We start from the raw sequence: 24,889 nt of genomic DNA on the forward strand, positions 1-24,889 counted from the left end.
CTGGAGAATCCCATGGACAGAAGAGCCTAGGGGGCCACAGTCCATGAGGTTGCAAGGAGTTGGATACAACTGAAGTGACTTAGCAAGCATGCACGCGGTGTTTTCAGTACTCATGTATGGATCGAACCATAAAGAAGGCTGAGAGCCAAAGAATTGATGCCTTTGAACTGTGGTGTTGGAGAAGACTCTTGAGAGTTTCTTGGACTGTAAGAAGATCCAACCAGTCAATCCTAAAGGAACTCGATCCTGAATATTTGTTGAAAGGACTTATGCTGAAGGTGAAGCTGCAATTCTTTGGCCACCTGATGCAAAGATCCTACTCATTGGAAAAGATCCTGATGCTGGGAAAGGCTGAAGCCAAAAGAAGAAGCTGGGGGGACAGAGGATGAGATAGTTAAATAGCATCACTGACTCAATGGCCATGAATTGGAGCAAATTCCAGGAGACAATGAAGGACAGAGGAGCCTGGAGTGCTGCAGTCCATGGGGTCACAAAGAGATGGACATAATTTAGTGACTGAACAACAACTAAGCCCTATGAATAGGCATATAGAAGTTATTTATTATTTTTCCCTGTTGTGGTCATTAAGCTTGAGTTTGTTTAGATGTAAAAGTCACAGGCATGGTATCCAGTCCCATCACGTCATGGCAAATAGACGCTTGCTCCTTGGAAGAAAAGCTTTAACAAATCTAGCCAGTGTATTAAAAAGCAGAGACATTACTTTACTGACAAAAGTCTGTCTAGTCAAAGCTATGGTTTTTCCAGAAGTCATGTATGGATGTGAGAGTTGGACCATAAAGAAGGCTGAGCACTGAAGAACTGATGCTTTTGAACTGTGGTGTTGGAGAAGACTCTTGAGAGTCCCTTGGACTGCAAGGAAATCAAACCAGTCAATCCTAAAGGAAATCAGAAAATTTCCTTTTCTGCTGGAATTCCATCACCTCCACTAGCTTTGTTCATAAGGTCCACTTGACTTCACATTCCAGGATGTCTGGCTCTAGGTGAGTGATCACACTATCGTGGTTATCTGGTCATTAAGAGCTTTTTTGTACAGTTCTTCTGTGTATTCTTTCCACTTCTTAATTTCTTCTGCTTCTCTTAGATCCTTGCCATTTCTGTCCTTTATTGTGCCCATATTTCCATGAAATACTCCCTTGGTATCTCCAATTTTCTTGACGAGATCACTGTTCTTTCTCATTCTATAGTTTTCCTCTATTTCTTTGGACTGTTCACTTACGAAGACTTTCTTATCTTTCCTGGTTACTCTCTGGAACTCTGTATTCAGTTGATCATATCTTTCCCTTTGTCCCTTGCCTTTCGCTTCTCTTCTTTTCTCCACTATTTGTAAGGCCTCCTCAGACAACTACTTTGCCTTCTTGAGTGGTATGAGCCACAGTCAGCTCCCGGTCTTGTTTTCAGTGGCTGTATAGAGCTTCTCCATCTTTGGCTACAAAGAACATAATCAGTCTGATTTCGGTATTGACCATCTGGTGACGTCCACTTGTACAGTTATCTCTTGTATTGTTGGGAAAGAGTGTTTGCTATGACCAGCGTATTCTCTTGACAAATTCCTTTAGCCTTTGCCCAGCTTCAGTTTGTTCTCCGAGGCCAAACTTGCCTGTTACTCTGGGCATCTCTTGACTTCCTAACTTTGTGTTTCAATCCCCTGTGAGGAAAGGCTTTTTTGTTGTTGTTGTTGACCCTGTGTAGACTGTATGTGCCGACTTTTGGTGCAAGCGCTGTTTTCAGTGTGGATGCTTGCCACATATTCCTCAGGGTGCACTGGCCCTTGTTCCCTTGTTCGGGGGTATGGCCAGGGTCATGGTGACCGGTGCTTGCAATGAATGTTGGGCAGGAGCTCTTCTTCGTGGTTGTCACCACCTGCTGGGGGCAGGATCTTTTGCCCAGTTGTTGTAGAAGTTTCAAGCAGTTTTAAGCTGAGCTGTGAGATGGACGGGACGGGAGGGCTCTCTCTGGGAAAGAAGCGACTGCATTTTCTCCCCAAAAGCTGTTTTGCTAGTAAATGCGGTTCTGTGATGCCACCTGCCATTGGGTGTGCATGCCAACAAAGACCACCATTGCTGGCCTGTCGTCTGTGCCCGCTTCCATGGCGGGGGGTGGGGTGCCGTCATTGGCTTGGAGGTCCCTTAGGCCTGCGTGTGTCCTCACAAAGCCACTGGCATGAAAACCTGCAGAAGCTGGTTCCTGTGCCCAGCTTGGGAATGCTAGTAATTTGGACCAGCCCCGCCTCCAGGTGTTCACACCCATAAAGTCTGCAAAACTTGCTGCACCTGGCACCCTACCCCACCGTGAGCAAGCTGATAATGGCGCTGTTCCGGTGGACCCACACCCCGGCCCTGCCTTCTGTCGACAGCGTGGCTCCTGTAGCAGACCCACATGGCCCCGTGCACACCCCGGGCCCTCAGGCTGGCTGAGAGTTCCCTCCCCTGGTCTGTCTGCCGAAGCCCAGGTCTCAGAGCCGAGTAGCTGGGCACGCCAACAGGTGTGCCTCTGGGGCGGGGAAGTGTGGAGACGCATCAAAGACCGACAGTGCTGGGCTCTTTTCATCCTTCGGTGTATAGGGCAGCTTCTGCACTTGCTCTGAAGCTCCTCTGTCCTGGCAGACCTCCCCACCAGTGAAGGGAAGTTCCCAGAATGAGGAAACATTTTCCCCAGTTCTCTCCCAGGGCAGTAGATCCTGTCCAGATTCCTCTCCCCTTTATCTTACCTGGTTATCTGGGGGTCTCAGTTGTAGCCTAGGTTGTATGAGATTTCCTGCAGACTTTCAGTAGGTCTTCTGCAAGGATTGCTTCACATGTAGATGTATTTTTTATGTATTAATATTTGTGGTAGGAGGTGAGTTGCATACCTCTCTACTCTGCCATCTTGATCCCCTTCTGTTTCTTAAAACAAAAGGTCTCAAACATCAGAGATTGAGTCTGAGTGATTGGAAAGATCTGAGTGAGTTAGGGACCATGAGTTTGTACATCTCACAAGTTCTGGCTGATTTTCATGCAGCTGCTCTGTGGACCAATCTTCTGGGTAGCACTGCCTTAACATATAGTGCAAAGAATGCATAAGCATTACCTATTACTACCTAGTTAAAAAATATATTATTATAAAATTTTAGGTCCCTCCTTAGAGTGACTGAATCAGTGTCATTTTATTCTATTGTTCACATTCACATATACTACCTATAATTTAGTACTTCAAATTGCTTTTGAATATTATAAAACACTTTACATAGTATACATTATAAATAGAAAAATGGTGACACATATGTAGGTCATCTTCAAATGAAATACAATTCAAAAAGTTACAAAATTCCTGCTAAACACTGTTCCTGAAGTCGTTTCTTTTTAATAAAGGATGATAAAGAGGATAAAGGATGATAGCACAACTTTAATGTTCTCCTTTACTTAATTAGAAGACTTGATTAAAAAGAACTTCCTATGTGACAAAATGTTAATTTAGTGCTGCCTGTCTACATACTACCTAAAACAATCTCATCCACTACCAGCTGTATTCGAATTACATCTTGGGAAGTGTGATTTCAAGGAAACCTCTTCCTTCTCTCTTCTCAGCTTTCATTCCAGTGACATTCATTAAGGAGATCTTCAGTGTCTCTGCCAGGCCCTGTGCTATACTGACAGGTCAGACTCAGAATACTCTGTGGCACCTTCCCCTAAACATCACTGCATTATCAGGTATTAGTGTAATGGAAACTGGCTGCTGAGACTGCAACGATTCTATCAGGGGCTAAGAGCTCATTGTAGATTCGTCTTGATCCTCGTCATCACCATCTTTGTCAATACGTTGTTATTATGCAGAAGAAGGCTGCAGAGCTGAAACGGACGGCTGCATCTGTGCTGTGCATATGTAAGCTAGGGAAGAAAGTGGTTGATGTGCACGCAGTCATATGCATACAGACTGGAAACCTCGAGTTTTTAGATCTGGGCAGAAAATGAAAAACAAAAAACAAAAAACCAGGGCAAAGTTCACTTTATCAATCCAGGTACCACATCATTAAACTGATATAAAAGTTAATCTGAAACCGTCAAGATCCAATTAAAAAAAAAAAAACAACAACAACTGTATAAAGGGGAAAACCTCCAAATAATTTTCTCCCTCATTTCCCAAATTAAGTCTTTATCCAAACACTTTAAAAATAAAATATAATAAAAGATAACTCATATACTAGGTTTCCACCTTTCCCTAGTAATGGCCATATTTCTCAGAGACAGTGAAGAGGCACCAGAGGCCCAACTCCAAAATGGAGACTAAAATATCTATTTTAATAAAACATTTAATTGCCTCAGTGACATCTATTGATTTTACTCTTTTTTTTCAAACTGTGGGTCATACTGTATAGCCCAACTTCAAAGTTTGTCCTTTCAAATTTATCTTATATCACACTTTTTGCTGACATTGCTAATACACCTCTTCAGAAAAGGGCTATTATTTCTTATTAGTTTTCACCTTAGTGACATAACCCATTAACCAAAAACAAAAAACAAAAAACTCACACTATATATACCATTGGTTTGAACAAGAAAATGAAAAAAAATAGCTCTAATAATATTATACAGCAATCAAAACTTATGAATTAAGCTTGAATGTGATCTGGAAGGCTTCACATGATGTACTAAGTGCAAAAATCAGGTTGAAGTATGATGTGTTATAACAACGATAATATTAAGAAACAATCCTTCCCCAAAAGAGCATATATTTTAAATATAAGTAGGAAGAAAGCGATAGAATGATACATATTAATCTGTTAATTTTGGTTGTTACCTTGGTTGACAGTTCAGGCTAGAAACAGGAGTACAAACACATGTTGAAGGATTTTTTTTCTTTATATGCTGTACTCCTTTATCTTTGAAACATTTTAAGGAGGTCAATAAATAACATTTAAATGTGTAATGTGGATAACAGAGCTTAATGAACAACTCTGAAGAGGACTGGAACCTGAGACTGTAGGGTAGGAATGCTATACTACCCCTGATTTAAGTCTAAGGGGTACACCTCAAAAAGCCAAGCATCTCAAACAAGTAATAAATAATCCACAAAGAAAGCATATGTGAAAATGGTTTCCACGAGAAACATGTGGAACCTGAAAACATTGCTTTGTATAATAAACATATAATTATTAATTGAAAAAAGTTTTAATTAACCAAAGAAGACAAAAATTGAACTATGCAGCAAAATACAAACTTTCTATGGTTTTAATTTAAAAAATACTATAATATCATGGAAGGAGACTAATATTTATCTGAAGAAGAAACTGCATTGAAGTTTTAAATACTCATATGAATCTCATAAAAACAACATTATCAGGCAAAAGAAATATAAAATACTCTTATACACTGACTTCTTTTCTTGGAAAGAGTTATTTTTTATGGCTTTTATTGTGAAAGAAATTTAAAGATGGTGATTGAGAAAGCACAAGTATTTCTGGGTAAGGCTGAAGACCCATTTGCTTATTATCTTTCAACTTTTGTACTATAACTCTGGCAAATTCTTCTCCTTGAATGTCAGTGGTATCCAATAACTGTCTGACTTTTGAGGTCCTTGTAGGTTTGGTACTAATGAGTTCATAGTCCTCCTTCATTATCAAATCTCTGGACAGGAGGGCGTCTAGAGATTGGTTAAGGCAGGCTTCAGTCATCTGGCTCACAATGTCTTCCCTTTTACTCTGGATCCACTGTTGGGCTATACCAGGCTGAAATCGCCCTGCAGAAAAGCAATGACAGGTAAAGAAGTGGGGACAGATACACAGTTATGAGTAAAATCAGATGAAAAACAAAATAATAAGACATAAAATCTAATTTTTCTGTAATTAAGCTAATATGGAACAGCACTATTTTGAAGGATGCTATTAATTTTCAGGAAAAATTCAGATATTTGGGTTATCTCTTCCCTTCCCCTCCAAGAAAATGCACTGCATTTTTACTCTCTGTAAATCGTGGAGGCAAATGTCACTTTTTTTCATATTTTTTTTTTAAACATAAAGGATACTTGAATATTTGATAAATAAAAATGTATTTACTTTAGTGACATATTAAGTCACACCTTCTCTGAGCACTCCTTCCCTAGACAGATGTTCATGGAATACCACTTAGGCCTGTGTTTACATGTTAACACTCTTCAGGGATTGGCAGTGCTTTCCTACTCACAGTATGTATATACCATACTGAAGAACATAAAACATTAAATAGCATATCTACTGAATATACAGTTGTGAGGTAAATGGCATCATTTACAAAGCATTTCACAGCACATATTTACCTGAGTTTCCCTCAGCTGAGAGAGGATTCACTATTGCTAAAGAGCATGGGGCAGTCCTGTGGTCACAGAACGCTACCTGACAATCCACACAGAAGTCACTGTTCCGACTGTGATTCACTGAACATTGATGGAGCGCAGAGAAATCTTGAGTTTTTGCTATAAAACACAACATCTCCATTAGGGGTAGAATATTCCTATTAGCTAAAATATGAACATCTGGATCACACAGAGGGTGGTATTTAATGACTTTTAATTTTCATTGTATAAGCTCATTCATAAACCTAACTCACAAGAAAATAGTGTTTAGATCAAAAAGGTTTATGATGAATTTTTTTAAATTTAATTTTATTTTTAAACTTTACATAATTGTATTACTTTTGCCAAATATCAAAATGAATCCACCACAGGTATACATGTGTTCCCCATCCTGAACCCTCCTCCCTCCCCATACCATCCCTCTGGGTCGTCCCAGTGCACTAGCCCCAAGCATCCAGTATCGTGCATCGAACTTGGACTGGCATCTCGTTTCATACATGATATTTTACATGTTTCAATGCCATTCTCCCAAATCTTCCCACCCTCTCCCTCTCCCACAGAGTCCATAAGACTGTTCTATACATCAGTGTCTCTTTTGCTATCTCGTACACTGGGTTATTAAACCATATTTCTGTCTGTGCTTGTCTGTCCTATATAAATTATAAATCATAGAATTTTACTTCTTTATATCATATTTTTTCTTCTGTGTCATCTTCCCCCTTCTGCACTTCAAATGTGTCCTGTGAATTTATATGTCTTTCCACAGTTTCCTTTGGCATTCTTATTAAACATCAACGTCTCAATGGTCACCTCCCTTCCCAAATCCATGAAATTGAATTTTCTGTCTTCACTGAACCTTAAGTCTTACATTTTCAACAGGATATAACCCTCATATATGCTAAGCACCTCAAATTGTAAAAAGTTAAAAAAAATTATTCATCTTAGCTCTAAAACCCATTTCAACTCCTATTTCTGTTAATATCACCAATGTTCTTCCAACTAAACTTGTTCAAAGCTTTATCTTCATCTTTTTTTCTCTATTCCCTCCTACAAGTGAAAAGTTGTAGTCCTATCAGTGTGTCCTCTGTAACATTTCTCACACCATTCTCCGCTTCGTATCCTCTGGAGCAGGTTTCATAATTTCTCATGGAGTACATTAATAGACCAATAGTCTCCTAACCCGGAGAAGGCAATGGCATCCCACTCCAGTACTCTTGCCTGGAAAATCCCATGGACGGAGGAGCCTGGTAGGCTGCAGTCCACTGGGGCGCTAAGAGTCAGACACAACTGAGCGACTTCCCTTTCACTTTTCACTTTCATGCACTGAAGAAGGAAATAGCAACCCAGTCCAGTGTTCTTGCCTGGAGAATCCCAGGGACGGGGGAGCCTAGTGGGCTGCACAGAGCCTATGGGGTTGCACAGAGTTGGACACGACTGAAGCGACTTAGCAGCAGCAGTAGTCTCCTAACTGGGCTCCCCACCTTGAATCTCCTTTCCCTTCCAAAATATCCTATATATTCCAGCCAGGATGAATCTTTCTAAAGCAAAAAAGTTTATCATGTCACACACACCCTTGCTCAAAAATTTGCAATAGTTGCTTCCTACCCAAGCAAATGAGTCCAAATGGCTTAGCCTAGTATTAGAATTCATCCTGATGACTCCACCCTCCTCATCTTTGATGACCTTTCCATTCACCGTCTTCGCCAGCTAGACCCAACTACTCACTGTTCTCTGGGTTTTCTTGCTTCTTTGCCTCTATGTAGTTCCTTTTGCCTGGAATGCCCATCCTTTATAACTATAGGTCCAACTTTCAGCCAGAAATAATTTCTTCATGATGACAACATGGTGTAGTAGAGTGACATGAAAATATTTATCAAAAAGACCTGGGTTCAAATCTTGGATTTGCCAGTTACTAACTATGTGATCCAGCAGTCTTGATCTTAAGAATCTGTAAAATGAGGAATATCTCCCTCACAAGGTTGTTGTGAAAGTACTTTGTAAAAATTTACTTTTCCACTATACTACCATAGCTCTACATCCCTATATCTCGTACAGTATATTACTTTTTATCTAATACTGTGGTGACTTAGTGGAGAAGGCAATGGCAACCCACTCCAGTACTCTTGCCTGGAAAATCCCATGGACGGAGGAGCCTGGTGGGCTGTAGTCCATGGGGTCCCTAGGAGTTGGACACAACTGAGCGACTTCACTTTCACTTTCATGCATTGGAGAAGGAAATGGCAACCCACTCCAGTGTTGTTGCCTGGAGAATCCCAGGGACGGAGGAGCCTGGTGGGCTGCCATCTATGGGGTTGCATAGAGTCGGACACGACTGAAGCGACTTAGCAGCAGCATGGTGACTTAGAAATATTTTTCTTCTTTCTTACAAGATATTTTTAAAAATATCTTTCCTTAGTGTCTAACAGAATGCTTTTTATACTTAAATGTATTTGTTTAACATCCCATTACTATTTTCACATCTTTAGACTGTCACTTTTAAAAAATAAGTTATGAATGCAAACGAAAGACACGTTCCATACGAACCATGACTACCTGCAAGAATATAATCTTGAAAGAAAATTGAAAACTTGTAAGTAATAACTGGCTGAAAAATATACACACCAGATAAAAAGTCCTTGTCTTGAGGAGCTGACAGGGACCTTGAGGTTCCAGGAGAACCACTAGTTTTATGGAGCTGAGAGGATCCACATGACTCCTAAAATAAATAGAAGATAAATTGTTTATGTTAATGCAAAATTATTTAAAAAGTTATACAGCTTTAATTTCTAAACAGGTCTTGCTTTTGGCTTATTATAAACAAAGAATCAAGACTAACACAAATTATACTTTACAAAATTAAACACATATATGAAATAACAAAAAGCAAGGTGAACTTGATTTATCAGGTCAATTGGGTGAGTGGGGCAATAGTTAAATACACTAGAAATCATTATTTTTTCAATATTTTGTACATAATCTCACAGACTGTCCAGCTGATGAAAAACTTAACATCTGTAGCTCTGACTACCTAATATTGATTCAGATCAAATGCCTATTCTCAAGCCTCAGGTTCCTTCAACATGGAGGAGCAGAAATTCATGGAAGAAGTAATACTGAACTTAGCTCCAATCCCAGCTGTGTCATGGAATTACTGCCTAACCTTTGACAAGGCATTTAAATAATCTGGTTCTCAGGTTCTTTCTGTACACCTATCTAAAAACGTGCATGTATGGGCTCAAAGATCCAAGAGACAGCATATGTAAAGACTACACACTGTGTTTTATGGTTCATTTTGAAGGTATTATTACATTTCTGAATCTGTAAAGAGAACATATTTTATATGTTGCTAAAAGAAATGATTAATATGAAATAATTCTGAATAAATGCTACCAAAGAAATCTATTTGAATAGCCACATAAATAGCATTTTCCTTTATCCAGTCATTGTAAGAAGTTAAGAACAAGGCAGGTAGTGCAGCTTATAGTGGCCAAAGTGTATCAGTGATTTGCCTATGTACTGCCCTGGGACACCAGTCTTCACATAAAATGATGACAGGGACAGAATTCAATGCCCCAGAAAGAAGCGAGGACTGTGATTTGATGAGATGAACCAAACTGGAGATGGCCATCTTAAAATCTTAAAACCTCCCTGGACTTGAGCTTCCCATCTATAAAAGAGCAAGACAGACTAAATGATTTTTCATATTCTTCTCACATTTTGAGTTTAATTAGCATAATTTTTTTTTTTTTTACCTCCCGTGGACCAGAATTTACAGGTATGTTCGGAGATAACTCCCTTTTCTTCTTGTCACTTAAGTGAACAGTTCTTGATGCATTCTGTAACTGAAATACATACATACATACATGTGTTTGAATTAGAGGTGATGTATAGAACAGTCTTTTGGACTCTGTGGGGGAGGGTGAGAGTGGGATGATTTGGGAGAATGGCACTGAAACATGGATAATATCATATGTGAAACGAATCGCCAGTCCAGGTTCGAAGCATGATACAGGATGCTCAGGGCTGGTGCACTGGGATGACCCAGAGGGATGGTATGGTGAGGGAGGTGGGAGGGGGGTTCAGGATGGGGAACACATGTACACCCATGGTGGATTCATGTTGATGTATGGCAAAACCAATACAATATTGTAAAGTAATTAGCCTCCAATTAAAATAAATAAATTTATATTAAAAAAAAAAAGAATTAGAGGTGATTACAAAGTTATATGCGGAGAAGGCAATGGCACCCCACCCCAGTACTCGTCTGGAAAGTCCCATGGACGGAGGAGCCTGGTGGGCTGCAGTCCATGGGGTTGCTAGGGGTCGGACACGACTGAGCAACTTCACTTTCACTTTTCACTTTCCACTTTCATGCGCTGGGGAAGGAAATGGCAACCCACTCCAGTGTTCTCGCCTGGAGAATCCCAGGGACGGGGGAGCCTGGTGGGCTGCCGTCTATGGGGTCCCACAGAGTCGGACACGACTGAAGCGACTTAGCAGCAGCAGCAGCAGAAAGTTATATGAGTAAAATACAATCTACTTAACATAATTTTATATAGTTATGCAAAATCAATGGAAAGAAAAGCTCAATCAGTTGAGAATATAATACCTAACTTAAAGGTAGAGATAGCGTAGAATAGGGGAAATAACTTTAGAGATATATGCTTTGAATTCTGTCTCATATTAACTGGTTACCTTGAACAAATTCATCTTTTAAAATGGAATGATATTTACATGCAGGGTCATTCCAAAGATTGAGATAATAAAGTACCTAGTTCAAACTAAGTACTTTATATATTTTAATTTGTGTGTACCTCTATCTATCCATAATTATTAAGCATTTACTATATTTTAGGCACCATGATTCTAAGTAATATTATTATTTCTATTTTAATGATAAGAAGTTGAGGGCTGGACTAAGTAAAGGAGGCAGAGTGACCTAACAGAATGATGGGGGCCAAGCAGATCTGATCAGAATGCAGGAACCCTGTCTGATTTGGGGCATGAGACTTAATCTTAGTTTCCTTATCTGTAAACTGGAGATAAGAGTATCTATTTTTGTGGATTACTGCAACAAGGATTAGAAGTAATATATGCAGAGGCCCTAAGATTACTTTCTAAGCATTCAATATATGATATCCATTACTAAATAGATGATTTATTTAAATGCTATGCCTTTGTACTAAAATCATTTAGTGATTCACTCCTGTCTCTTTAAGCCAGGTTTGGATTAACTGCCATCACTATTGAGTGATTTAAAAACAAACTCATCAGTCTGGTTTTCTTCCTCAAACCAACATAATATCAGCTGCTCTACAGAACTTTAGAAATTGGTGGGATCCATACCCAACACTTCATTATTCACACTTAACAACTGTCTGCTCTGTAACATGTCTAAGAACTTTTAAGAGAAAAAAAATTACTATTCATCTGTGTACATAATCTATCTGACAGTATTTTGCACACAGCAGTCCAATGAAAATTTGTTAAACAGATTTTTATATGAACCTTTTAAATTCATCTTTAGATCCATTTCTGTTATATAAATCTTTTCTGTGCTTTTAAATTTATTAAAATATTTCTGATTATGCATTATCATTAATTACAAACACCATTTTTCATAACTCATCAGTTAATTCAAATAATTTATGAGTCAGACCCTAGAAAGAAATACAATGAAATATGAAGAAAAAACTTTGATTCAGTTTTTACTATTGAAGATATAACAGATGCTATCCATGAAAACACGTATTATAGGAGCCAGTTTCAAAGAAAAAATGAAAAAAATGTGTGGAATTCAAACAAAACAACTACCCCAAATGGTGATCTTTATTTTCAGGAATTTCTTTGTGAAAAATCTTATTATCTTATTAAATTTGTATTCCATTCTTGGCCCTGCCATTAGCTAGCTGTGTAGTGTTATGTGACTTACTTCCTTATACCTCAGTTATTTCGTCTATGAAATGGAGATGATATTCTTTCCCTAAGAGTTTTACAGAATTGATACAAAGATTCCAAAAAAATAAAAATGTAACTAAAACAACTCTGAGTGAAAATAATACTGCAACTTAAAAACACTGACTAAAGACAGTAATGTTATTATTATATGATATTCATGTATTTGAAAATACATACTTTAAATTACTTTAAGAAGCAAAAATTTCTCCCCAAAATTAACAGTTTTAAATATAGATCCTAGTATTTAAGTTGGCTGGGGATAAAAAAAGGAACTGAACTGCTTCTCTTCCAGTTCAGTTTCTTATAATCAAGGTTGTAGGAAAGGTACAAGAAAACAGATCCTTCTATCCATCTTTGCTTGGCAGAAGAGCAGCAAGTTGTAAGGAGAGAAAAGGGAACTGAAAAGACAAAGCAAAAAGAAATATTATCAGAAGTTTGTTTCTACTGAGAAGTGGAGAGACTGGAATGTTCTGGAAAAGACTACCTACTCAGAACCAGGGAAGTAAATGAAAATTTATCAAAATATTAAAACACAGTTCCTCAAAACATTCAGGCACTGATATTGCCAACATTTTTTTAAGTTTGAGTGAGGGCAATTGTTTCCTTTATATACTTCCCTTTAAACCAAAATTTTATGGTTATCCTTTATGCACTTCCCTTTTAAACCAAAATAAAGTTAACAGATCCACAAACTGCAAGAGGCAAGCAATGTCATTTAGTGATAAATCAATGGTAGATTATGCCTGTCACAGCCCAAGAATTCAGCTAATAAATGACAGTTTTTATTATCATATCCCAAATGCTATTTCGTGAAACCCAGCAAGTGTTAAACTAAGCTGACTTTGTCCCTAAATGACTGTAGTTGCTTTTTAAACAATTTTTAATAACAGCAAGAAAACCCTGCAGTAATAGGTCCCTTCAGTTGTTCTTCTGATTTACAAGAGCCAGAATGAGTAAATGAGACAACCATTCTAGGTAATTCATATCAACTGCTGCTTTGGTCCATGCAACATGGAGTGTCTGAGTGGGAAAACAAAATAAATACACAAATAAGCAATAAAACATTCACATTTTGGTCTCAATTATTAATAAAAATTCTATAGCTTAATTTGGCAATAAACCTCTGAAAAACCCAAGAAACCTGAAAAAAGATAAGCACAATCATCCAGGCATCTTTTACTCTGTATGTATCAAAACTTTTGGGAAATAAACATAGATTAAACAACAACAACTGTGGTAATTTAGGGTAAAATTATACACAATTCAGGCACTCATTGCACATTTCAAATTTACATTTGATATATGGGAGGTCTGAAAATGTCTTGGAAATCTGGAGGTGGCTGTTTGAATAAAATGGAGAAGTTCTTTGGTGACAGATTTAAGACTGCATTCATACTCTCTAATAAATTCTACTGCCTCAGTACTGTAGCCTATATCTGTGGAAGGTATAAAACTAAAGGAAAAAAGAAAAAAGAATTAAACTACAAGTCTCCACAATTTAAAGTTTTAAATTTCTAACATTTCATATGACAATTTACCTTTGTTTTCTTTAGCTGAATAACAGCTTCAAGAAAAGTTATCTCTTCAAATGTTCTCAAAACTGGTTCAAGTTCTATTAAACATTCTAAATAAGAAAAAAAGAGTTCAGGTTGCTTATAACCATTAAAATGAAAAACATAAATGCTAATATTAAGTGATAAGGCCTTAAGTCAATTTTTTCCCAAACTGATGACATTCAAAATCATTAGAATGTTTACTGCCAAAATAAGAATGCTTATTATAGGCATAAAGATAGATATATCTAAATAAAGACAGATCAATGGAATATAATTTAGAGTCTAAAAATAAGCCTTTGCAAGTATGGTCAATTATTTTTTGACAAAGTTGCTAAGATAATTCAACGAGGAAAGGACAGTCTTTTCAACAAATGTTGGATACCCACACGAAAACAGATTTTAGACTCTTACCTCACAACATACATAGAATTAACTTGAAATGGACTATGCACCATGGACAGAGGAGCCTGGTGGGCTACATACCATGGGGTTGCAAAGAGTGGGACATAACTGAAGTGACTTAGCATGCATACACAGACTATGCACCTAAATGTAAATATAAGAAATCTTCATTGCCTTGAGTTAGGCAAATAATTCCCAGGATATGGTATCAGAAATAGGATCCATAAAATATCTTTGATAACTGGACTTCAAAAAAGTTGAAACACTTACATTAAGAAAAATGATGCATTAAGAAAAACAGTGCAATTAAGAAAAATGAAAAGACAAGCCCCAGACTAGGAGAACATTTTTACCTATCATGGATCTGGTAAAGAACTTATATCTAGAATATAAAAAGAACTCTAACAACTTAAGACAAATAACCCAATTTAAAAATGAGAAAAGGATTGAATTTCAGCAAAGGAGACACACAAATAGCTAAAAAGCACATGAAAATATGCTTAAACACCATTAGACATTAGGAGATGCAAATTAAAACTACAGTGAGGTATCATTCCATACTCACTAAAACAGCTATAATTAAAAAGACAAAATAACAAGTACTGACAATGATGCAGAGAAAAGGAAAACCTCACACATTGCTGGTAGGAACGTATCACAGTGCAGCCGCTTTGGAAAACAGCTTGGCGATTTCTTTAAAATGAAGGATAAATTTACCACACAACCAACTGCACTCATAGGTCAGAGAAATGAAAACATATGTTCACATACACACGTGCATATGAACAGTCATAGAAGTATGATTAATAATAGCCAACAAGGAGAAACAAGTCATAATTCTGCTATTACTACAGTAATACATAGACAAGCTGCTCAAGGGAGAGGTCAGGGCTCCAGAAATAAAACTGGGCATCAAGAAGGTAGAGATGGTACAAAAGCCATGGTTTGGCCTGGATCGTCTAGGGAGAAAGTGCAGGTGGAAAACAGTAAAGAAGCCATATTTAGCTCTAAGCCATTTTCAACAGTTAGAAACTGAGCAGAGGAAGAAAAAAAGAGAGGAAGAGATGATAACAGGGAGGGACGCATAGTCTCTTGTGCCTTTGAAGCTATCAGGGGGAAAGTTTCAAGGAGGGAAAGAGTCAGCCAAAACTCTTCTACTGAGAGGCTAAGTGAGATAATCAGTATTTCAACACTGCTTTCCTCGGTAACTTGAACAAACACAGCTTTAGTGGCAATATGAAACAGAAGACTGTTGTACGTCTGTTAATAAATAAATTAGAAGGGAAGAAGTAGAGACAACAAGTATGGGCAATTCTTACCAAGTGTTTAGATCCAAATGCAAGTGGAAAAATGATACCAGACCACCTGACCTGCCTCTTGAGAAACCTATATGCAGGTCAGGAAGCAACAGTTAGAACTGGACATGGAACAACAGACTGGTTCCAAAAAGGAGTATGTCAAGGCTGTATATTGTCACCCTGCTTATTTAACTTCTATGCAGACTACATCATGAGAAACGCTGGGCTGGAAGAAGCCCAGCTGGAATCAAGATTGCCGGGAGAAATATCAATAACCTCAGATATGCAGATGACACCACCCTTACGGCAGAAGGTGAAGAGGAACTAAAAAGCCTCTTGATGAGAGTGAAAGAGGAGAGTGGAAAAGTTGGCTTAAAGCTCAACATTCAGAAAACAAACCTCATGGCATCTGGTCCCATCACTTCATGGGAAATAGATGGGGAAATAGTATCAGACTTTATTTTTGGGGCTCCAAAATCACTGCAGATGGTGACTGCAGCCATTTAAAAGATGCTTACTCCTTGGAAGAAAAGTTATGACCAACCTAGATAGCATATTGAAAAGCAGAGACATTACTTTGCCAACAAAGTTCTGTCTAGTCAAGGCTATGGTTTTTCCAGTGGTTATGTATGGATGTGAGAATTGGACTGTGAAGAAAGCTGAGTGTCAAATAATTGATGCTTTTGAACTGTGGTGCTGGAGAAGACTCTTGAGAGTCCCTTGGACTGTAAGGAGATCCAACCAGTCCATTCTAAAGGAGATCAGCCCTGGGTGTTCTTTGGAAGGATTGATGTTAAAGCTGAAACTCCAGTACTTTGGCCACCTCATGCGAAGAGTTGACTCACTGGAAAAGACTCTGATGCTGGGAGAGATTGGGAGCAGGAGGAAAAGGAGACGACAGATGAGATGGCTGGATGGCATCACTGACTCGATGGACTTGAGTTTGAGTGAACTCCAGGAGATGGTGATGGACAGGGAAGCCTGGCGTGCTGCGATTAATGGGGTCACAAAGAGTCGGACATGACTAAGCGACTGATCTGATCTGAAGGATGATGTGGGGTCAAGAATTTTTGTCTTATATAAAGATAGGATCTAATAGTATAATAGATCTGTATGACAAAGGAAGGATCCAGTACACAGGTAGAGACTGGCAATGCAAGAGCGGAGAGAGAATGTTAAGGAACAGAATGCTGCAGAGGAAGAAAATGGCATCCAGAGACAAAGAAACACTGCTGAGAGTTGTATAAGAACACTTTTCTTTCCACTGTAAAAGAGAGAAGCAGTAAGACAGGTCAAGTACAACTAAGTTGATGGATCTGGTGGTAGAACTATGAGGGAGTTCTCTCTCATGGTTTCTATTTCCTCAGTGCTCAAAAGAAACATGGAACATGGGGTGTAGGAAACTTAAGAAGGGAAGATAAGGTACAATATGGATTACCTCTGTCTTCTCTGAGTTCAGAATCTATTAAGAAAAACTACAAAATTATGACAGATGTTGATCAAAATATCACCTTTATTACAGATAAAACTAAATGGAATTATGTCCCTTTTCAGATCTGTAGCATATAGGCTTACTAGTAATATTTTGCCCCTTCAACTGAGTTTTACTCACTCAGCTACAGGCCTCACCTGCTTCCATATGGAGAAGCAGAAAAATGTATGCATCTTTTAGACAAGCTTGCTTCCAAAAGTAGGAGAAAATTGAGAATGGATTAGCTAAGTATGGTTAGTTTTTCTCCAAAATTAAAGGATGAGCAGGACTGTTGAGGGGCAGACAGAAGCTGGAAATGTTCCTCCCATGCTTCTCTTCTTGGAGATTGAAATGGGATTTCATCTCCACTTTGGGAACATAAAGTATGGGACTTATGCATCTCCTGCACTAGTTCAAGATGACCATCTAGGACAGTAATGTTCAAACTTTTGGGTCTCAGAACTTCAAAATTATCCCAAAGAGCTTTTGTGTATGTTGATCATATCTATTGACATTTACTATATTAGAAATTAAAACTGAGAACATTTTAAAACATCAGAGTATATGAAAATACAGTACATTATCCCAATGATATCATTACACCTCATTTAGTCTCCGGAAACTATTTTTCCAGAGGATGAGAGTGAAAAGGGAAAATAATACCTTAATATTTATTAGTTTGAAAAAGTTTTGATTTTGTGAATCCTTTATAAGTCTCAGGGACCAACCCACCTTCAGGGGTCCCTGTACCACCACTTAAGAATAGGTGATCTATGAGAATGTATTTGAAAACATAACAGAATGCTAGTAGTGTTTAGAGTTCAGTTTTAGCTATTAAAGAAAAACCAATGAATTCCATTTCTGGACAAGATGAAGCAACAACGACCAATGCATTCTCCTGTCTTAAATACCTAACAGTCAGACAAAATGCATGAAACAGTGGTTATTAAGACACTAGGTATCAGGCAACAAAAAGGGACAGTGATCTCTGAGTGACTGAGGTGAGCCCTACCACAGCCTGACTGCCCAAGCATCCTGCCTTGAGAGTTTCCAGCTATACTACAGGGATAGGCAAATAAAGGTGAGGCCTGGTGGAACCTCAAGCTGAAGACACCGGGCTTGGAGTTAGGGTAGACCACAGCACAGCAGACAGAGTTCATGGGACACTGTAGGAAAGAGGAGAACACATAGAGAGAACTCCAGAGATCTGCAGAACATTCCTCTCAAATATTCAGCAGCACTGACCAATGCAGGACGTAGAAGTCATTAAGCCAAAAGCCAGTGTTTTCGATGAACAATAGGGAAAAGCTAGGAAGTCTGTAGAGAAGTTAAGTGAGTATTAGTCTTAGTCTTAGTATTAGAGAAGAGAAAAAACTATTAGTTGCTCAACTGTGTCCAGAGTGTCTTTGCGACCCCATGGACTCCACCCCATGTAGCCCACCAGGCTCCTGTGTCCATGGAATTCTGAAGGCCAGAATACGGGAGTGGGTAGCCATTCCCTTCTCCAGGGGATCTTCCTGACCCAAAGAATCATCCTGCAATGCAGGAGACCAGGGTTTGATCCCTGGGTGGGGAAGATCCCCTGGAGAAGGGAATCGTTACCCACTCCAGTATTCTTGCTGGAGAGAACTAAAGTAAGTTTTGACTAATGGCATGATCTTCAGAAGAGCTAGAATCTTTAGGAAATGGAGAAAAAATTACAGTTTGAAAATGGCACCGGGGACAAAGGAGATATATATATATCTCCTATTAAATGGTGCTTGGAAATAAGAGAGAAAATGCTAATCCATTATTACAGCATATTTTGATTTTTTTTAAGTACAATGCAGATAAGCACTAGACATAAGTTTTGAATGCAAAATATATTTCATTTTTTTTTCTAGCTGGAAAGAAGATTCCCAGTCTACAGCTTGTCTTTTAATTTTCTGTAGCATCTTTTGAAGTGCAAATTTTTCAATTTTTTTGAAAATCAGTTATCAAAAATTTTTAATAGATCTTGTTTTTGATGTTATATATAAGAGCTCTTGGCTCAATCCGAGGTCATGAAGATTTTCTTCTATGTTTACATTTAGGTGATGATCCATTCTACCTCTGAAATATATTTTAATTCTATCTGATTTTTTGATTTCCAGGATTGGTCTAGAGATTCTACTCTTGCCCTTCTCCAATCAATTTTTTTACACAGCAACAAATAGCTCCTAAACTTAAATTTATCATGTTCTTTCTCTGAAAACTTGTATTTGGAATAATCTTCTAATCTTTTTATGATAGCCAACAGTCTCTCCTTACCACTTCAATCTCATCATCTCATATAACAACTGAATCAAAAAAAAAAATAACGAACTTTTGACTTTATCATCTAACTTGTGTGACTGTTCAAGGAATACTTTATTTACAGCATATTCGCTATTTTTGCAATTCAAAAGGTCCAGATTAAAACTGTACACTTACTTAAGAAAGACGGTCTTTCATCTGGATTTTGCGCCCACCCACTTTCTATTAGAGAGATCATAAGTGCTCGATGAGGTATATCAAATGGCAAACTTTCTTCATTAGTGTCAGGTCGATGTCCTTGTGACACACTATACATAATCTGCAAAGGATTGGTGACGTCTGTCAAAACAAATGAAAATATATTTCATTCATTAGAAATATATTATGATCTAACATATTAATTACATTCTAAACTCAACCAGATGAAAATCAGAGAATCTTAAAAACCTTAGGTATAATTCATTACCTCCCTTTCTGTCAAAGGAATATTTATATCCCAGCTATTCCCAGACTTACAGGAGGAGTTTATAGCTTCACCTCTTTAATTCTGGGCTTGGCCACGTGATTTGATTTGGCCAATGGAATATGAAGACAGCAGAGCAAAGCAGAGCTCAGCAGAGCTGAGTAGAACTAGCAGAGCCGAGAAGAGTCACAGCAACTAATCATCTAGTGTGAATAAGAAATAAGTGTTTAGTTTGTTAGCTACTGAGATTTTGAAGTTGTTACACAGCAAACTGACCTAAACGAACCTCAAAGAAATAGACAACATTATCAGAAAACGTGAAAATTATTCTTCAATGTCTGCTGGTCTTTAAAGGAGCACTAATTAAATTTTCATATAAAGAATTTTATAGTTGGAATGAACCTTAGAAATAAGAATTCAAAATTCTTATTTTGCAGATGAAAAAAATGAGGACTTAAGAGATTCAGTGGCTTAATAATGGAATTAATTATTATCAGAACAAATCTATATTTTTCTGATCCTTAATTCAGTATTTTCCAATATACACGGGATTCAAGTGTGCTTTCCACAAAATGAATGGTAGACAGATTTAAAATAGGTGATCTTTATTTAGATAGCTCTGAATGTGATTTACCAACATGATGTCATAACAAGGAAGTCAAAGTACACTTACCTTCAAAAGGCTGTTTTCTGGATAAGACTTCCCATATAATAATTGCATAGCTGTTTAAGATAAAATATACATATAGTAACTATGCATAATAAACTACATAGTACCGATTTAAAAAGCTGACAGTTGAGATACCATTTTTGAAAATAATAATGTAGTGAAATGCTGCTTAAAGAATCGCTATATAGAACCAAGATGCTGAATATTTGTATACAGTTTTACTTTGAAAGGAAAATAATTCAATTTGAAAAATTAGGAAATTGGTACAATAAAAACAAAGTAATAGGCAAGGATAACTTGTGGATGATTCATTAATACTATGTCCTTTAATTACATGATTCTATCATTCACACAAAATAAAGAGTAATAAAAAAGACTGTCTCATGTAGCCCTATTCTACTGACTTTTTTCTGGTGTGAGTACTGTCTCTTTTGGTAAAGTTAAATGTTATTCACACTTTTCCCTCCCTCTCTCAAGGTCACATATGATAAAAGCCCTTGAATATTACAAATTAATAGAATGTAAAAGTAGCTTAAAGCGAGGCACCTTTATTTTTATATGTTTTTATTTTTATTTTTTGGCTGCTCTGCACAACTTGCGAGATCCGTTTCCCGACCAGGGATTAAACCTGGTTCATGGCAGCAAAAGCCTGGAATCTTAATCACTAAGGTGCCAGGGAATTCCTTAAAGCAAGGTATTTTTAGTTTGAAAAAATATTAACCACTGTCTCTAATTTATTTTCACTACACCTATGAGAGAAGCATAAGAATCATACTTTTAAACTGTAGCTTCAAAAAAAAAAAAAAAAAAACTGTAGCTTCAAAACTCTGATTGATTAATCTTGTGGAGAAGGAAATGGCACCCCACTCCAGTACTCTTGCCTGGAAAATCCCATGGACAGAGGAGCCTGGTGGGCTATGGTCCACAGGGTCACAAAGAGTCGGACACGACTGAGCGAGTTCACTTCACTTTCAGTTCAGTTCAGTTGCTCAGTCGTGTCCAACTCTTTGCGACCCCATAAATCGCAGCACGCCAGGCCTCCCTGTCCATCACCAACTCCCGGAGTTCACTGAGACTCATGTCCATCAAGTCAGTGATGCCATCCAGCCATCTCATCCTCTGTCATCCCCTTCTCCTCCTGCCCCCAATCCCTCCCAACATCAGAGTCTTTTCCAATGAGTCAACTCTTTGCATGAGGTGGCCAAAGTACTGGAGTTTCAGCTTTAGCATCATTCCTTCCAAAGAACACCCAGGGCTGATCTCCTTCAGAATGGACTGGTTGGATCTCCTTGCAGACCAAGGGACTCTCAAGAGTCACTTCACTTTAGGCAAAGTTAACTCTGAGCAAAAGTAACATACTGTACCTATATATCATGCTTGACAGAAGCCCTTGCTTTCTGTCCGGGTTCATAGTTTTCAGGTGGCATATAGACAATTGTCCCTCCTTCAGGTGCAGACTTACTACTTCGTGATTGTGAGAGGGACATCATGCGCCATTTTGATAAACCGAAATCTGCAATCTGGAAGGGAAAAGAGTAATTTAAATCCAGGAATTGTTTGCCTTTCTTTATATTTACTGTGTTTAGATATGAGACCAGAATAAATACTATATATACACATATATATTAGTATTTTATTTCTATATATTCCACCAGTCTCTTAACAAATTGGATTCCATAGTGCTGAACCCCCCCCCGCAACATCCTTAGAAGCAACACAAACTGACTGAGAGTTCAGAATAATATCACAAGTTTTAAAAGAAACTAAGATTTCAAAAATTAAACAGGAGTATTTTTTGCATTTAGAATAAAAGAACAGAATGAGTATATCCACTTTACTTTTTGTGACAAGTAGCTTTATATCATATGCTTTCAGAATTTACCTATACCTCACAAGACTGATGAACTACTCACGTCTGATATGACCATCACTGTGTACATGTTCTTCTTTATATGTGCTTAAAACAGTACTTTCATATTTTGAAATAAGTAAAATTCCATTAAAGTATAACTCATTATTATATGAGTTTTGCTTACCACTAAAAGAATATCTGTTGACAATAGTGTAGTTAGCAATATAACATAGTTATGTCCATGCCAAGTGGTACCTAAAGAATTGTCAGTGACAGACATTCTGTACTTCTGACATGTCCTTTGTAGTTTACTTCACTTGAAAATTTTGTGCAGATACTACACAATATTTTGTGACTATCTAAAATGTTGTAATATTTTTAAAAAGGGAGACAAAAATGTAAGAACAGAAACAATATTTAATGAACAAAAAAGTATAAGGAAAGCTTTGAAGACATTTAATTTAAATTACTTAGACCTTACACTGTGCCATTTAGGAGTTGACAGAGTGGAATGAGCTCCATCCACCATACCATTTGTGTTTCAATCGTTTAACTCTTAAGATACTTACAAGCTTTAACAGAAGAAATAATTTCTTTAGTGTTTAGATGAATTTGAGATTAAAAAATTATAGCCCCACTCCAAAAAGGGACGGAAGACTATACAAATCTTTCATATATTACCATAATGAAAGGGTAAACTTAAGAAAAAAATTAGAAAAGACCAGGAGAAAAAATGGTGCCACGACATGAAGAGCTAAACTGGACTGATTTCTGAAGGCAATGCAAGATGTTATTTAGTCACGAAGTCGTCCAACTCTTTTACAACCCCATGGACTGCAGCCCGCCAGGCTCCTCTGTCCAGGGGACTTCCCAGCAAGAATACTGGAGTGGGTTACCATTTTCTTCTCCAGGGGATCTTCCCAACCCAGGGAGTAAACCCAAGTCTTCTGCATTAGAGGCAGATTCTTTACCACTGAGCCACCAGGGAAGCTCCACTCAGGACCGTATTTGACACATAATGGGTGAACCATGTGTGTTAGTATTATTAATGTTTTATACACAAGAATAAACCTCTAAAGCTTGCTCTTATTCATACAATACCAACAACACAGAATGCAGTTTGAGGGTCTTTAATCTAAGGGTCTTTAAACTTTAATCTAAACTCTGCGCAACTGTATCCCAGTTACTCTTACTTGCCACTACAAACTCTTATTCCTCTCACTCATCCTCTAAAAGCAAAAACAGTGCTCCAGTTACACATTGGCTAGGATAATAAGCATTACTATGAGAAGGCAAAGAAGGCTGAGTGCCAAAGAATTGATGTTTTCGAATTGTGGTGCTGGAGAAGACACTTGAGAGTCCCTTGGATTGCAAGGAAGTCAAATCAATCAATCCTAAAAGAACTCAACCCTCAATATTCACTGGAAGGACTGATGCTGAGGCTGAAGATGCGAAGAGCTGACTCACTGGAAAAGACTTTGATGTTGGGAAAGACTGAAGGCCAAAGGAGAAGGAAATAGATAGCATGGCCTACTCAGTGGCCATGAATTTGAGCAAACTCTGGCAGTTAGTGGAGGACAGAGAGGCCTGGCGTGCTACAGTCCATGGGGTCGCAGAGAGTCCAACACAAATTAGCGACTGAACAGCAACAGGTTCTTACACCTAAACCATAAACTGCAAGCTACTGGGCTAAGCACTGGTATGAGTACAGTGCTGCAGAAAATGTATTCTTAGTTTGCTTATGTGCTCCGTTTACTTCACATTTGTGTTTTGAAACCTTATCTAGAAAAATTAATCAGAACTCCCTTTATCAGTCAATTTAGTTTGGTGTTCACATGGAACTACATTTCTTCCCCTTCTCTGTCACAAACACCATATACAAAAGACATGATTCATTAAATCTGGATCTTCCAGAGAAGAGAAAAAGTGAAGAATATGAGAGGGATGCAAGTTCTATGGTTTCTTGAGGATCCGGAAATATTTGGCATTCAACAATGAAGACAGAGAATAGGAACTTTTTATTTCTACACAAGATCTTAACACACATTTTAAAGGTAAAGGATCTGTTTAGTTAAAAACAGATGATAATGCACCAAGAATTTATTGTATAGCACAGAAAACTATATTCAGTATCTTATAATAACCTATAAAGGAAAATAATCTGAAAAACATAAAATTGAATCACTTTGCTGTATAACTAAAACTAACATAATACTGTAAATCAACTATACTTCAATTAAGAAAAATTTTAAAATCAGAGATTAAAACACTTTGCTCATAAAAATCATCCCTAATCCTACCACCCTACCAGAATAGCTATTTTCATTTACATAATAATGTCTGTCTCTTTAAAACTATGAAGTTATCATCAGTAAGAAGCTATGAGGAAGAACTTCCAAGCATTCTGGTTTCCACACTGGACTGACAACAGGAGAGAAACCAGACACGGTGCATATAAATGTTTACTTCAGACAAGCCTGTCACGGGCTCATTTGTATTTAAGGTGCACTAACAGATGCTGCCCAGCAGACCATCAGGTTGGACGTATTCTTTTTAAAGTAGAAGTAGATTGATCTTAACTAGTGGTAAAGATTTTTATTTTAGATACTATTAATATGTTT

General features: G+C 37.7%; 1 protein-coding gene across 2 annotated transcripts in view; it reads right to left on the minus strand.

Moving 5' to 3' along the window:
* Positions 1-3,985: 3,985 nt before the first annotated feature.
* Positions 3,986-24,889, minus strand: part of RIPK2 (receptor interacting serine/threonine kinase 2) — a 40,222-nt gene continuing 19,318 nt past the window's right edge. The window contains exons 4-11 of one of the 2 annotated variants that reach the window (XM_027561603.1): positions 21,783-21,936; positions 20,420-20,473; positions 19,461-19,622; positions 13,821-13,906; positions 10,077-10,166; positions 8,947-9,040; positions 6,289-6,444; positions 3,986-5,733 (exon numbers count right to left, since the gene is read on the minus strand). In XM_027561603.1, the coding sequence (XP_027417404.1) occupies positions 5,390-5,733; positions 6,289-6,444; positions 8,947-9,040; positions 10,077-10,166; positions 13,821-13,906; positions 19,461-19,622; positions 20,420-20,473; positions 21,783-21,936 (1,140 nt within the window). In that variant the 3' untranslated portion in view covers positions 3,986-5,389. The remainder of the gene's footprint in view (positions 5,734-6,288; positions 6,445-8,946; positions 9,041-10,076; positions 10,167-13,820; positions 13,907-19,460; positions 19,623-20,419; positions 20,474-21,782; positions 21,937-24,889) is intronic. The other variant, XM_027561606.1, reaches the window with a different exon arrangement.

This window comes from Bos indicus x Bos taurus, chromosome 14 (assembly GCF_003369695.1).
Source record: "Bos indicus x Bos taurus breed Angus x Brahman F1 hybrid chromosome 14, Bos_hybrid_MaternalHap_v2.0, whole genome shotgun sequence".
Classification (NCBI taxonomy): domain Eukaryota; kingdom Metazoa; phylum Chordata; class Mammalia; order Artiodactyla; family Bovidae; genus Bos; species Bos indicus x Bos taurus.